Source organism: Raphanus sativus, unplaced genomic scaffold (genome assembly GCF_000801105.2).
Source record: "Raphanus sativus cultivar WK10039 unplaced genomic scaffold, ASM80110v3 Scaffold0712, whole genome shotgun sequence".
In the NCBI taxonomy this organism is placed as follows: Eukaryota; Viridiplantae; Streptophyta; class Magnoliopsida; order Brassicales; family Brassicaceae; genus Raphanus; species Raphanus sativus.
The window spans coordinates 1-15,680 of record NW_026616028.1 but is presented as its reverse complement, the minus strand read 5'-3'; the positions used below and the strand labels follow the sequence as shown (position 1 = coordinate 15,680).

At 34.5% G+C, this 15,680-nt stretch overlaps 2 protein-coding genes and 1 pseudogene across 2 annotated transcripts; 1 reads left to right on the top strand and 2 right to left on the bottom strand.

Moving 5' to 3' along the window:
• Positions 1–2,362: 2,362 nt before the first annotated feature.
• On the top strand, positions 2,363–3,565 carry LOC108853259 (protein SPOROCYTELESS-like). The gene is made up of 3 exons (XM_056997593.1): positions 2,363–3,004; positions 3,109–3,303; positions 3,390–3,565. Exons 1-3 carry the CDS (start codon positions 2,519–2,521, stop codon positions 3,537–3,539), a joined length of 831 nt encoding a protein of 276 aa, XP_056853573.1. The 5' UTR covers positions 2,363–2,518; the 3' UTR covers positions 3,540–3,565.
• Positions 3,566–7,657: 4,092 nt separating this feature from the next.
• LOC108849322 (zinc finger protein CONSTANS-LIKE 4) lies at positions 7,658–8,917 on the bottom strand. The gene is made up of 2 exons (XM_018622869.2): positions 8,167–8,917; positions 7,658–8,069 (listed from the first exon to the last, which is right to left on the bottom strand). The coding sequence occupies exons 1-2, from the start codon at positions 8,695–8,697 to the stop codon at positions 7,914–7,916; spliced, it is 687 nt and encodes a 228-aa protein (XP_018478371.2). The 5' UTR covers positions 8,698–8,917; the 3' UTR covers positions 7,658–7,913.
• A 2,979-nt stretch (positions 8,918–11,896) lies between these two features.
• On the bottom strand, positions 11,897–14,701 carry LOC108853109 (G-type lectin S-receptor-like serine/threonine-protein kinase At4g27290; annotated as a pseudogene).
• Between the last annotated feature and the right edge of the window lie 979 nt (positions 14,702–15,680).

Here is a 15,680-nt window from a genome sequence, read left to right as displayed (position 1 = left end):
CCAATCATTCTTAGAAAGGACACAATATGCTTCACCGATCCCAAGAATCTTTCCATGCCTGCCTAAATCCAGCAATATAAACCCTAGGAGTGGTCCCCGTTCTTACACGTGTCATTTGGGCCACACTTCGTAACTTAACATGAAAGCACATGTGGGGTCTTCCGCTCGGCCTTTGCACATGTGGGGTCTTCCGCTCGTCCATTGTCCTAGCCCACAATTCAATCTAAGCAGTATCTATACTAAATCATGCATCCATATTAGTTTATTTATTCGATTACATATTCTTTTTTTTTAAAACATCAGTTAAACTGTATCCAGTAACCAATATATTGTTTAGCTATTTCATTTTATTCTTATTTCATTCTTTCAGTTTTCGTTAATTTTTTTTAATCACATGATCTTCTGTGAAAAACAATTTTTTTTTTTTTTGAAAATGACTGTGAAAAACAATTAAACTTACAATAACCATCTCATTTTTTTCTAACTCAAGGATTAGCTATTAGTAGTAATCAGAGGAGATGTTACACTTTGTTAGTTAAGCTAAACCGCAATATACAATCTCTCTCTCTATATATATATATATAAATGACTATATATTTTGTATTGATATATTAGGATACCTTGTTTATTATCTCGCCTTGCGTTCTAGGCTTGGTAGATATGTTGGAAGGGTCACGCGGTTTGGACTTTTCCCAATCCAGACTATTTTTCATGGAATCTAATTGGTTAACTGTGACAAAATCATTCTGAGTAACATCTGTGTATATGATAGATACTCTTGAAAATAATATAAGAAAAATTTAGGAAGATGTTTATAATTATAAGAACACGGTGTAATTTATGTATATATTTCAGAGTTGTTTTCTTAAGATTAGTGTAAAAATAGCCAATAAACAAAATATCTCTAAATAATTTTCTAATTGTAGGTGTTGGGCTGATGCAAGAACTAACATGGATGCAGCTTTAAGATGTTTTTTCTTATATGATGCAGCCATCATTTCTACTCTGCTACTTTTCCCAACCTTCTCCGTAATTCACGAGTCTTGCAATTACTTTTGCTGTAGTGATCATCTTCTCATGTGAAACCATATATATCACAGCCAGTTTTTCCCTTTTGGGTAAAAAGTAAAATTTTCAAATACCTAAAAGCTAATTAAAAGAAATAAAATAAGATATGATAGACACATCTTTTGCATTTAAAATTTTGCGTAAAGAAATTAACAATTAATACAACATTGAAAATATCTTCTCATATAATACATTTATAGCTAAAGATTTCACACTTCACCGTAGATTTACTTTTTTTTAACTACACCGTAGATTTACTTGTAAGCATAATTATCATGTATTTTCATTGAAAAAGGTTATATATATGTATTTATATGTATATTTGAAAGGATAAATATAACTGCGACTGTAACTAGACTTGCCTATTTTAGATGACATGAGCTGAGTAAAATCACGTTACTTCAGACATCGCTTGCTACAATCGGCGAATGGTCTCACGTCCCGACACCTATCTTCTTCTCCGCCGGTTCTATACACTAGTGACCACGCACTGTTTTTATTGGACCGTATGATTCAAACATCACGAGTGAGTCTTGCCCCAACCTCCGATATGCTGCCTCGACGGTACCAAATTTGGATTCTCACAATATTACCTAAGAACAAATATTGCAGAAATAAATCGATAAAAAGTTGGAAGCTTTGATTTTAATATTACATTCTTCGCTCACACAATATATATAGTTAGTCTGTTACAATTGTTGATAAAAGTAGGTTGATATAAATGAATTAATTAGGAGTAAGAATCGAAAGAGAGGAATGCACCATTTAATGGGTATAACCAACAAAAGTGAAGATTAGCTAGTACTAACTACCTTTCTGTTTTGTTGAATTTCTTCCTAGATCCAATGCCTGCATCAATCAATCATACATTCGTGCCATAGCATAATTTCAGTTACGAACTCTCTTATACTTAGTTACTAGAGTAGTTCATTTACTCTTTCCCATGATTATATAATCCAAAACACTAACATAAATACATAATACTGCAGATGTCTCTCGACTTAAACCCGAACAAAATGTGGATTAGTGATTTAGAGTAAACCCATTTTCTGTCAAATGTAACTTGAGTTTATAGACATAAGTTCAACATGCATGCAAAAGCAAAAAGAATAATTATATCTGGTTAACTATAAAAATAAGAAGGTAAGGAAAAGCGTATTTTTCTACTTATCATTTTGAACTAAAAAGGCCTTAATCTTTGACAAAGAAAAAGGCCTTAATCTAGTATAGGGGTTAAAAGTTCTAAGGTAAAAAAAAAGGAGAAGATAAGCTTATCCTCATATAGTCCCTGGAAATAACACAAAGTAAAAAAGATAAAGATAAGTAGATTGCCTGAGTAAATATACACAAGACATATATACAAAGAAATCAGGAATAAGATAAGATTTGAAAGCTATTTGCCTTCTCCTCTTTTCATCTCCCTCTCAAACCTCTTCAGTGATTATCACCAATGGTGACTCCTCTCTTCTTCACGCCAACAAACCAAAACCCAAACGAGCTTATGAGAAACACTTACCTTGTCAACGACTCCAGCGAGAGCCTGACAGAGCCGCCACAGAAGAGTAGTGGTGGGGAACCGGGATCGAAGACAGGTGAGCCAAAACGGAAGAAACCCGCGCTGAGAGGGATGGGTGTGGCAAGGCTCGAGCGACTCAGAATCGAAGAAGAAAAAAAGAACATGATCGAAGCCCAAGGAGGAGGAGATACGTTGGCAGCGAGCCCTAACGCTACCCCTTCACCCGACCCGGGTGTTGTGCTACAAGGCTTCCCAAGCTACGGTACTGGTGGGCCTAACACTCGAAGCATGTTCCTTGGTGGCGGAGTCGGGTCAGGTCAGATCCCGGTTTATCCTCCATGGGGTTTTGTAGAGCCATCTTCAATCCCAAATCCTCAAGTGTATAACCCCTCCAATAATCACTGTGATGTTTGCTTCAAGGTTTGGTTTTAATCGTTTTTTTTTTCATCTAAGAAAAATATTAATGATAATGGTTTTGGCATCCAAAGGGTTTTGATTTTTATTTATTTTTATTTTTATTGTAGAAGCAACGTATCAATGAAGATCAACATGTGGTACGGTCCAACGGTGGTGGGTTTTCGGAATACACAGTATTTCCTCATCTTCTTCCACCAGATCAGAGGAGCCAAGGCTTCTTCTACGATCATAGAATTGCCAGATACTCAGCTCCAACTTCTGCTCCCACTAATCAGGTTTTTAACAAGGCTACAAATTATACGGTTACATTTTGAACATATATTAAAAGATATATATGCATTTATAGTTGTTGATCTTGTTTTCTTGTTATCAATTAATGGTGTATTAGGGCTCAATGGAGGAACTTTGGAGCGGAAACCCTAGGAACGAAACAGGAGATGTGAAGGAGTACGATTTCTTCCCGGTTTCATCAGTGTCTACATCAGTTGGTGATTGCAGTCCCAACACATCCACCATCGATTTGACATTGAAGCTTTAAATGTTCTTAAACTATTTTTGAAACATCTCTGGAGAATTTTCACATTTTTCTCTTTCTATAAAATATAAACAAATCGTCTTTTTGATTTCATATAATAAAGTAAAAAAAAAATATGGAACAGAAGAAGAAAAACCTTTTTGGTGTATGCATCTGAAGGCTAGAACGAAAGAAAGAATCAGGTTTTTGATTACCCTTTTGGTTGTTATTATGAGATTCTAACCTAAACACTCAGACATATGTTCTCTGTTCTCTTCCTTAATTTGTGTCATGAGACATCTCTTCTTTTTCTCTCTCTAAAGCTGTGTCAGATCTCTTGGGGCTTGGAACCATTTTGTGCTTCTTTAGTTATGCAATGATGATGTCACGATTCAGGTTATCATCTAATCCTCGGTTTAGAGAACTGTGTCTGATTTTCCTGTTGATTTGATGAGATAAATATATCAAATTGTTCTTCATTTTAGCTTGTCCAAAGATGTTGCATAACATATAGAGATAGATATATGATTTATAACTGGGAGATTGAGTAGCACTAGAAGATCCTTATCTCTTTTTTTTTCAAACACCTCCTTTCATCTATAATCTATATATATATATAATTGTCTTTCATCAAAAAAAAATTATATGATTGTGAAATTTTTAAGCAAAGTTTTTTTATGAAAGAATGTCAAATTTATTCAATCAAAAGCCTTTGTTGCATTAGAGTGCTGCATCATTGAGAGGGAGAAAGATAAATCAAAAGAATTGTGAAACTGAAAAAAAAAAGAATCAAGATTTGTTGTATTGAAGTGTCTCTTTGTACTTGTCTCCTGCCAGCCTATATGAGAGAGTTCTATTTCTCAATATTTGTCCACATATTTTATGAGTAGAGGATGTGGCGACTCAGCCTCACCATGATTCCTTCTAATCTTTTCTCTCCAAATCACATAATGCATGGTCGGGAATATCTTTTGTTTGCACTAGATATGTAATGCAAACCCAATTCGTTGTGTATTTCTCTGCCAGCATCCCTTTTATCAGCTTCTCCCACATGAAAGCTAAATAAGAACATGTGAAAGTAGGTTTTCCCGTGATTCCCATGGCCCTTTGCATAGGACACACAAGGCATTGATTTTTGAGTCCCATTTTGTTATTCGATCACACGTTGCTAGACGATTCTTCATCGCTAGCCACTGAAGGGAAGGAATACTTGGGCGTCGCATATTGAAACCAGACTCCATTTGACCAGCTACATGCTGGATGCTCCTCTCTTTGTTTTTTCTTTTTCTTTTTGATGCCCTACTCCTCTCTTATTAGTCCCCATGTGTCCCTTAGTCCAAAATTTCTTCCTTTGTTTGGCAAACCTTTGCATTTCCACAAAGCAATGCAACATCCATGTTCTGTGAATTCTTCACCCGAATAAATCAATCTCAGCCTCCACCTTATTTAACAGGTCGTCCCTATGATTCCTCTTCCTGTGTTCTACGATTGTTATTAGGCCTGGGCACGGATCGGATATTCGGGTTTTTGAAGGTATTTGTGATTTGCTTCGAATGTTACGGATATCTGATTTTTCGATTTGCTTTGCTTCGGAAAAATACGGATATTCGGAAAAACGGATATCCGGAAAATAAATAGATATTTGCGGATATTCGCGGATACTTACGGATCTCTCATTTGTTTTGATTAATACAAATAATCTTAAAAATTTGATACAAATTTGTTTTGTAAAATATATTTTTTGCATGATATAAAAGATAAAAATTAAAAAAGCAATGAATCTTCATATTTTGTAAATTTTTAAACTTAGTTAAAATTATAATAACACAAAACTTAAAAAAAAATTATAATTATCGTAAATATTTTCTCTTCTTTTTATGTAATACTTTTATATAAGTAATAATATGAATAGAATCTATCAAATAATATATTAGAATAATAATTATATAATTTTATACATTTAAAACTTTAAATATAATCAAAATATACATGTATTTATATATTGACAGATCGGATCGGATATTCGCTTCCCAAAATTTTAATATTTGTGATTTGCTTCGATTTTGACGGATATTGAATTTCAGTATTTGCTTTGCTTCGAAAGCTTACGGATATTCGGAATTTTCGAATCGAATAGCAACGGATAACGAATCGAATCAAATTTAACGGATAAAATGCCCAGCCCTAATTGTTATATAGGTAGAACTGTGTGTTGGATATACATATGTTGTCAGTTTTTCGTAAAGATGCATCAATCATGCACTTTTAATTGTTAAATTCATCGACAAATCATAGAAGCCAATTTTTTTTGACAATAATCTAATTAACGATAAGATCAAAAGCGATCAATGTATGTTTGATATATCAATATTCAATAGAAAGTATATGTTGTCTGTTTTACTTTTAACAAAAAAGGTATATGTTGTCTGACATATTGATCGAGTCAAATACTCAAAAAGTCAAATTTGTAGCTTTTCTTTTCCACCAGAAAATATGACATATGGGCCCTTAATATAAAAACCCGGCCCATTAAAAGTAAACTAATCAGATAAACAGTTCCACTAAGCTGCTTCGCAGAACGTTCGCGTGTTCTTCAACTTATTGTTCTAACTATGATGCAAAATATGTATTAGATTGTCAAAGCCTAGGGTTTTAAAAAGAAAATATCAATGGTCTTTTGCTTGATTTAATTCAGTGATCCGTCTTGTGTGCTCTTTGAAGGTTACAGCTTTAGAAGGAAACTTGACATTAAAGCTTACACTACCTCATCGTTACGAGTTGTCTTTAAATACCATCACTGCATATAATTTGATTATCCAAAGCTTAATTATCTTCCTTTTACAGATGAGTAAAATGCGTCTTAGAAGCTCACTGGATCAACCTTCTTCACAGCTAGGTATATAGAAACTACATTTTCGGCTTTGAAACTACCATATGAGATTTAGGTAGATTTGTGCAGAGGAGTGTGTACGTGTGTGTGTTTGTGCTATCAAATTTCAATCAAGAGATCTCTGGAATCTCCTCTGGCTTCATTATTCTCAGTCCACTTTTGTTTTTTATTTTATGATTCGCCATGTATGAATTTTCGCATTAAAACAATGAAGGAGTTGGTATGAACACTAAAACCCTTTTGTGACTATGATCTTCATCGTCGATCGATCTGGTTTGATTTAATTCCAATTGATACAAAAACATTGATGATGATTTGCTATATAGCAATTTTTCCAAACTTGACCAAGTCATTCATAGCTGGTCCACCCCGATTAAAACTAGTTTGGGAGGTATATTGTAAAAAAAAAAGTATTGAATACCTCATTTCATTTTTCGTTTTTGGTCATAGTGAATGACAACTGAATTTCTTTAAAAACTTGTCACCTTTAGTCTGGCCTGTTCGATCCAGTTCAATAAATGATTCGGAAAGACAAGTCTCGTCACCTGTTTCAGTTTTGAATTTATATCCTTCATTTATGATGTCTCGTTCGTGTAAATGTAGATCACGTTATGGTTGAATAAATGAATGAATGTTAGGTTGGTGATTAATTAGTGTACAGTTTAAGGCTTTAAGCTAATTGTCAAACTCAACGTATGGGATAAAGACCATGTCCATTACTTTTTGGTTTTGACTTTTGAGAGTATGGACTAAAGCTTGAAACTTTTGACGATAGTCATGCTTTGATTGTGAAAGCCACCGAATTTTCTTAAACAAAGTAAAACGTGTTTTGGTAAGATCTGAATATTTCTTTATATTATCCAGAGTACTATGGCATACAAAAAAGATGAGATCATGTGAATCAACGAGGATGATGAGATTGAGATAAGCTTAAGGGAAGTAAACATGAAGATGATATGACATTATCCTCATGGACCATCGAAAACAGTTCGCAGACAGGTCAGATATGACAGGTTCAGTGTTCTTGGCGAATGAAAGAAACTTTCACGACCCATAAACCATAAAAATTCTTGAAATATATATCATCTATTTTCTGAAGTCCCATAATTTTATTTTTGAGTGGTCGAAATAACAACGCAAACCACAATCAAGTACTTACTTTTTCTTTACGTTAAATCAATGTGTCCATTTGTCACCCATTCTCGCCCATTCCTTTGATGCATGAACTTATAATCTAAATATTAAATTCGAATCTAATAATAACCATTTCAATACATAAGAATCCAAATTAATTACTTAGATAAACAAAATCAGAAAATGATATTCAAATACAAACATTTAAAATTACAAAAAATGAACTACCTCATCACTAAAACAAGTCTTTCGTTAGAAGAAACGAACGGTGGTGATTTTACCCAAAGAGAAAGAGGAGAGAATCAACGGCTGAGATCTCTCCTCGTTTTGGAAATGGCAAAGAACAGAGAAAACAACGACGAAGAAGATGAATATCAACGGCGTCGTTCAATGTTTCGGAGACTCTCTCCTTCTAATCTGATGATAGAGTTAACCGCAGCCGTTGATTTGAACACTGGTTCCTCTCTTGTCGGTCGCTTCAACGGCCGAGAACAGTTTGACTCTTGAGCTGAAGAGCATCCGATCTCCTCCTGCAATTTAAAAAAAAAAAACATCATTTAGAAAAAGTTTTAAAAATAACTTATAATTGTTAGGACAAAACTGACTGAGAAAAAGACATATCCGTACATCGTAACATTCCCTCTTCCTCTTCGCCACCGGACCTCCGCCTCCACCGTCAGACGATGATGAACTCACTACAGGAAGCGGTTGCCCCGCCGCAGCCCACGGGACAACTTGATTTTCAGCTTCTTCCTCATCATCTTCATTTTCATCATCATCACTGTACTCCTCGTCTTCATTTTCGTCCTCATCATCATCGTAAGACTCCGCGCCGTCGTCATTATCGAAACCATTGATCTCCTGGCCAGGACTCTCCGTCTGAATCCTCTCAGTGCTGCTTACGCCGTCTCTACCGCCGGCCGCGGATTTAAGAGCGACGCAAGAGTCGCAGACGGAGAAGGTGGGGCCGAGGCGAAGCCCCGTGGCTTTCCACGGCGTGGGTGACTGGCAGGCGCTGCAGAGAAGACATCGCGCGTGCTTAGCGACGAGGAAGTTAGCGCCGTGAACTTTAGCGTCGCAGTGCCAGCATAGACTCGCCTGATCTGACTCGCAGTACATTCTCGCAACACCTTCGCATAAATCACACTTCTTTCCCATTAGATTCAACTCTCAAGAGACAAGATTGTGTCCTTTGTTTGTTCTTGTTTTTTCTGGGGACAGTAAGAAGAGGAAAGTGCAAGTTGCAAGAAGAGGCTAGTTTCGTCTTTTTCTGTGTCCAGCAAAAAAAATCTATTTCTCTTCTTTGGTTTCAGTTTCACAATGGTTTTGTTTTATAGAGCACCCATGTTTTTTTTCAATTCTGTCATTCTGTGGTCAGGAATAAGGAAGGAACCATCTCATTTTATTTAACAATACTTAACTTCTTAGAGTATTGAATTAATTAGAGACTAGTTTAATCTTTATATTAAGAGATTCGTTCAACTTTTTTTTTTTTAACTCAGCAACTACTTCATATTACCCAAAACAATGTCTTACAAAGTTCATATCAGCCTCTAAACAAGAAAACAACCAACTAGGCACCATAAAATACAGTTTAGGAACAATAGACACAAACGTAGCAGTCTCTTTTGCTATTCTATCAGCAACTTTATTATCACTCCTATGGTAATACTTCATTTCATAGCCAACTGTACCAGCAAGTAGGATATTAATTTTTTGGATTATAGACTTCAGCCTTGGTCATATCTCTTCTTCGACCTTGAGCATCTTCACTAAAAAAACATTTTATTATATTTTTGTTGGAACAATGATCAGTTCTATTTCTATATCTGCAAAAAAAATTCACTTGCTAGTAATTCTTTATTGTTTAAGATTTATGGCTTATCCTCGACTTTAGTTTTAGGGATAAGATGTTTTTGTTTAACTTTTATTAGCACTTAACAAAATATTTTCGAGACATTTTAGCTTCATAACCGTACAATTTGCTCAATAAATACCAATAAGTCATCTTGTGACAGTCGGTTAATTTAGCCATAGATGCTAGAAGCTAGAAAGTTAAAACAAAAGACTCGTGTGTTTAAACCAAACTTTAGTATGTACTTACTTACAATTATAACTATTCTTTCAGGGAAAGATTATAACACTTGTACAGTCTTATAGAAAGGTAATCAAGTTATTGTATATTCATCTATCGATTGCAGAATTTATCATGGAACTGTAAATTATATTTTATGTCTTTTCGCTGATATTTCAATCGTGATTAGGTATTGCGAATATCATATGACAGGAATGTCAAATGAGTTTGGTTATTGGGTTTAAATCCTCGGTTATTAAAATAAGTATATACTTGTATATATCATTATTTGAACATACAGCTCTGGTTTAATATGTACCATAGTTTTTTTTTTAATTTGAAAACCACTTAATGCGTATGGGCCCATGGCGACCAACTCTTGGTTGAGTTTCGAGATATTTTGTGTGGAGATTTTATAATCGATGACGTGGCGAGATCTCAGCCATGATAGAAGGAGAGAGAGATTCTGCCCTGTCCTACGTGGACGAATCAGGTTCTCAATGAGCTAAAGAGCCACGTGAGCCCACCTGGGCGTTGTCTGGACCGTAAATAGAAGTCCAATGGGCCCCAGTATTCTCTCTCTCTCTAAGTTCTTTCTTTTATAACCACTTGTTTTGTTTTTTTACTTCTCCCATACTTCTTTCTCTTTCCAAAGTGATCCGAAACATTTGTGTTTCTTTGCTTTTGCGGTAGAGATAATAAAATGAAAAATTATATTCGTATGAGGGTGGTGGAATAAACATTTATAATATAACCGAGTATGATTTACTTGGACCATAATTCTCTTATGTCTTCTTTTGTTATATGGTTGTATAATTTGTGGTGAGTGTGTGTATGTGGCTCTGGCGAACTCAGTATAGAAAAATAAAAGTTAAATCTGTGATAAAGTATAACCACATGGTGATGTGAAGAGGAAGTTGTGCACATGTGGCATGCTTTGATATGGGGAAAGCCTACGTGAAGAATCAAAAAGAATCAAAGGAAGATGAGATGTCAAGATGAAAACCACCAGAATGCACGAAGTTTGTGGTGTGTGGTAGTTTGCTTCTTTACTGTGGTTTCTCTTTTACTTCCCTAAATGTGTGGATAAGAACTTTAGAACAGTTCAGAACTTTGAATAATGAACATGATTTATATAAATGAATTTTCAGAATATTTGAATACATCCCTTCTTCTCAGTTGTCATAAAGAGATGTGGCATGTATGGGTTTTAGAGGATATGCATTGCTGACGCCACCTTTTATATAAAGGTACAAAGCTGTAACAAAAATAAATAAAAGTAAGTCAGTTTGTTTGTTGTCTGTTTATTAATAATACGATTTTGTTTTACTATTCCTATATTCTTTTCAGAATAGTTGAATACATCCCTTCTTCTCAGTTGTCATAAAGAGATGTAGCATGTATGGGTTTTAGAGGTATATTCAACCATTTAAAAGTTTTATCTATTACAACTTAAAATTTTTAAATACTCAGATTGTTTTAAAAATCTGGCTATTATTAGGTAACAATTTGTTGGTTTAAGTTGGCAGGATATTAATGGATATACTAGTCTAATTATCCAAAGCCATCCGATAAGAACTGAGTTCTATCTCCCACAGATGTAGTACATAGTTTCTTTAATGATTTTGTCTGATTAAAGATGAATAAAAGTTCTATGTATCGGTATTTAAACGAACAGACGAATATTATATAAAGAGTTATCGGATAAAACTGTCAGTAAGTCCAATAATGCTCCATATCGAAAACCATACGTTTAGAAGAACCCATAAGACGACACGTCTATGAGAAAAAGACCACAAGTTAAGGCCGAAGGATGAATCATACACGAGCCTCTTTCTCCACGTTTTTCTTTCTCTTTTCTTTTTCTCCCACGTTTTCTTTCTCTTCTTGGCATTCACGTTTTTAGGTATCTCTTACATTCTCCACGTTGTAGTGTAAGCATTAGGTGAGATCTCTTAGTACTAGATACAACAGTCATCTTAATTATGTCTGTTACGTTCTCATGTGCCAAATTTTAGGTCTTGAACTTTTTATGGTGAACATCAGTTTGTGCCATCTAATCACTAAACGTATATGAATCTGATTTTAAATTCTTGTAAAACTTCTTACTTGCCGAACTCTATGTCCACCCCGTAAATACTCGGAAGTTACAATAGACCGAGCACCTAAAATCAATAGGAAAACTTTGGATCATGGCTTCAACACTTTTATTACAATATATAGGCATTTTTACACAAAATAGTTAGAGAATACTATAGAATATACAAAGATCGATTACAAGGTTTATCTTGGCTCCATTACACTCGTGGTTTGTAAATTATTGGAAGGAACCTCAAGATCAATCGATGTAGTGTCATAAAACAAGAGATTTCGCTCGTTGTAAAACAAAGGCTCCTTGGGATCAAGAAGCAACAATTCACTACTCAACATCAGACCCACCGTTGACATGTTTGGTCTATCTATAGGATCTTGTTGTACACATAACAGACCGATATGAATTGCTCTCAACACTTCAGAAACATCTGTACATGATTCCTTGAAAGCTTCATTGATTAACTAACATGCCTTAACTTCTGTGTACAAAGTTAATTATGAGTACTTTTGAGGTAAGACTAAAATAAGCTGAGTTAAACTTGTGTTCTTGATTGCAGAAACCATGGTTTCTTCTTCCTGATACTATCTCCAATACCAAAAGTCCGAAGCTAAAGACATCGGATTTTAGTGAGAAATACCCGTCGATTTGATACTCTGGAGACATATATCCACTACAGAACGATATAAAACAATCCCTTTTTTAAAAGAACTGTTAGCTTGTGTTGCAAGTCAGTAAAGATGGCTAGTCTTACCATGATCCAACCACTCTGGTTGTGTTTGCTTCAGTTTCATCTCCTCCCAAGGTTCAAGCCAATCCAAAATCTGATATTTAAGGGTTCATGTCAGAATCAAGCAAAACATTGATTGCTTTGAGATCATGGTGTATGATTCTAAGCCTTGAATCTTGATGGAAATACATCAGCCGTCCAGCAATCCCTTTGATTATTTCCAAACGTATAGGCCAATCAAGTTCTTTGCGCCGCGCTTGATCGAAAATGAAAGAATCCAGGCTTTTATTTTGTTCTGCTGATGCTAAGCATTCTTTCATCTTCCTCCACGCAATATCCAAGAATCTTGACAGGGTTTCGGTGTAGTAGCTTTGCAATTAGCTTGATCTCGTTCTTAAACTCTTATTCCTTGTCTTTGACGTTCTTGAAAGCCTCTTTACAGCGATTTCTTCTCCAGAAGACAAGTGAAATAATACAATAAAAAAGATCTTACCATTTAATCTGAAAAACAGGACAAGAAGCTGTGACTTATTACCTTATAGACTGGTCCAAACTCACCTTGTCCGAGCTTATTATCATCAGAGAATCCACATGTGACTTGAAGATCAAGAAACTGTAATTCAGGATCTTCCTCCCCTTGTTTCCTGCTGGAAACAAGGTCTAAAACGCACTGCAAAGTATCTGAATAAATCAATAGTTTACAAACTTATAAACACATTTTTAAATCCTTATACTTCACTTTCATAGAGCCATGATCATTTACCTATTGTTGCAAGTTGCTTTCTTTTCCTCATGTTGCATACAGTCAGACTTATGCATAGGCAAAAAAGAAACAATGCTGTAGATAATAGTATAACGAGCATCATCTTTTTCTTGCCCTTCACGTCTTAGATATTATACTTTTCTGTGATCAAACAAAAAAAAATGATCAAGAGATGTAACACAATATTTTTTATTTCACAAAGTCTTAGCCTACCTATTTCTGAAGTAGTAAGCCTCACATACAGATCTTGTCCATTTTCATCATACTGTCTCTTATATCAATCAAATCTCCAAACCAAATAATGCATCCTCTTCCTCCATCTCTAATATCAAAGGAGAATAAGGTGAGCAATAACAGTTTCTCAAGCATACCCCTTTTGCATTCATTCAAATCCATGCTCTTATCATTACCACAATGCTCTTGTATCAGGTAACTTCAACTTTGAAATCTTCAGAAAATGTTCTTCTCCTTTACCGCAACTCAATTTGACTCTTCTAACACACCCTTTGGGTTTGACCAATCCCCATCAGAATAAGCCTTTGGAGAATTAGGAGCAAACCCATTTAAACACCTACAAGCTGGACAATCATTGATGTTGCAGCTTCCGTAAGAGCCACGAGCAGATAGATAGAAGTTCCAATGACTATCGACCCCAGTGTAACGTTGCAAAGCTCCATTAGGGTTAAACTGCATTCTTGTGATCACTGAAGAGTTATCAAGCTTGTAAGTGTAGTAAGCTTCTTCCTCTGTGAACACAAACTCATACCGATAGATAGGGTTAGGTTCTAGGTTAGGCATACAAGTGAATCTTAAACCATTCATGGACCAGCCCTGAAGACTATCAACCGAGTTTCTCTTCAAGAAAAACTGCGGAACACCGGTTGGATCCTTTTTATCTGTGTAATTACCAGTTGATGGATCATCTGGAGATTTCCAAGATGTCAAGAACCGGTTAAAACCGGTAAGAAAATTGATCCCATATTTCATTCCTGGAAGAAAAGTATCTCCAGGGTAATCTAAACTCTGCCATATGTAATCTTGATCCATCCCTGAGTTTCTCACAACTAAGTTACCTGTATCAAGAATCTGAACAATAGGGTATCTTAAAGAGGATGATGACCAGATGAGAGAGCTTATGCCACTGAAGAGACATAAGCTCCCGTTTCCATTGATTTTTAGGGCTCTGGGAGGCCGTAGAGAGGAGAATCTCTGTTTGCCACCCAAACAACTGTCTGAAGAGAGACTTTCTTGTACCAAATCCCGAGATAGCGGTTTCTTGATCTTCCCGGAGAGAAAAAAACGAGCTCGAAGCTCCCACCTTTTGAAACAATAGTGTCCCCATCTTTTAATTTGTGGTCTGCTGTTATAATATTCGTTTCTTGCGCAACAAGAAAGGTTAAAAACAGAGAGATGAGAAGCAGAGGAAGCCCACTAATTGCTTCCATGGCGCCTCTTGTGAAACCGGACAGAGTTGGAATTTGGTAATGACGTTTTTTTTTTAAATACTAGTTGATCGTTCACACAAGACACAAGGTGCGGACTAATAATATATATAATACCTAACGATTTTTAATTCTGATATTATTTTTATAAAAAATAAAATTATAATTAGATACAATTTTACTTTATTATTATAAATTATAAACTTCCAATATTCATATTGATAATCAATATACTAATTTTTTTTTATTTTATAGTTTCATTTATAAGATATAGATTTTGGATCAAAATCTTTTCTATAATAATAATCAAATTTGAAAATTTGAAATTAACTACTTATTGTATTTGTGAAACGAAAAAAATTCAATGACACTGTAAGGATTAGTAAATAATCACAACCCATAAAACTTCAACAAAATAACATTAACCAATAAACATTATATATTCTCGATAATTTAGATTTTGAAAACACTGAAACAAAAACATAAAAGTAATAATTATAAAACACTATATTTGTATTCACTTAAAAAATATTATATTATATTATATTTATTATTTGTCAAACTTTTAGTGTTATTTAATGCTCTAATCCTAATTTTCATATTTTTCTTAAATTATTTTTAGTTAATTTTCCTTTTCATTTTAAATATATTATTTTGATAACATTTGTGATTTTATGGATGAATACAATATTAGCATAAATTGATTTGTTATTTTGATGTTCATCATGTATAAATACAAATTAATTTATTTTTAGTCAGAAATATTATTGTTTAATATTAAATATAGATAAAATATTTAACATAAGTATATGATTTATATGTTACCGTGTATTTTTAATGATGATTTACTTTTAGTCTTAACTTTAATATTGTAATAATATACAATCCCCGGTAATTTTGAATAATCTTTTTTTGACACAATTCTATATTGGTGTTGCTTTTGTGTGATGGGTTTGGATTTGAAATCCTGCTATTGATGATGAAATCATTCTCATTTTATGATGCTTTGATCTTGAGATGCACTATGTGGTCGTTGACAG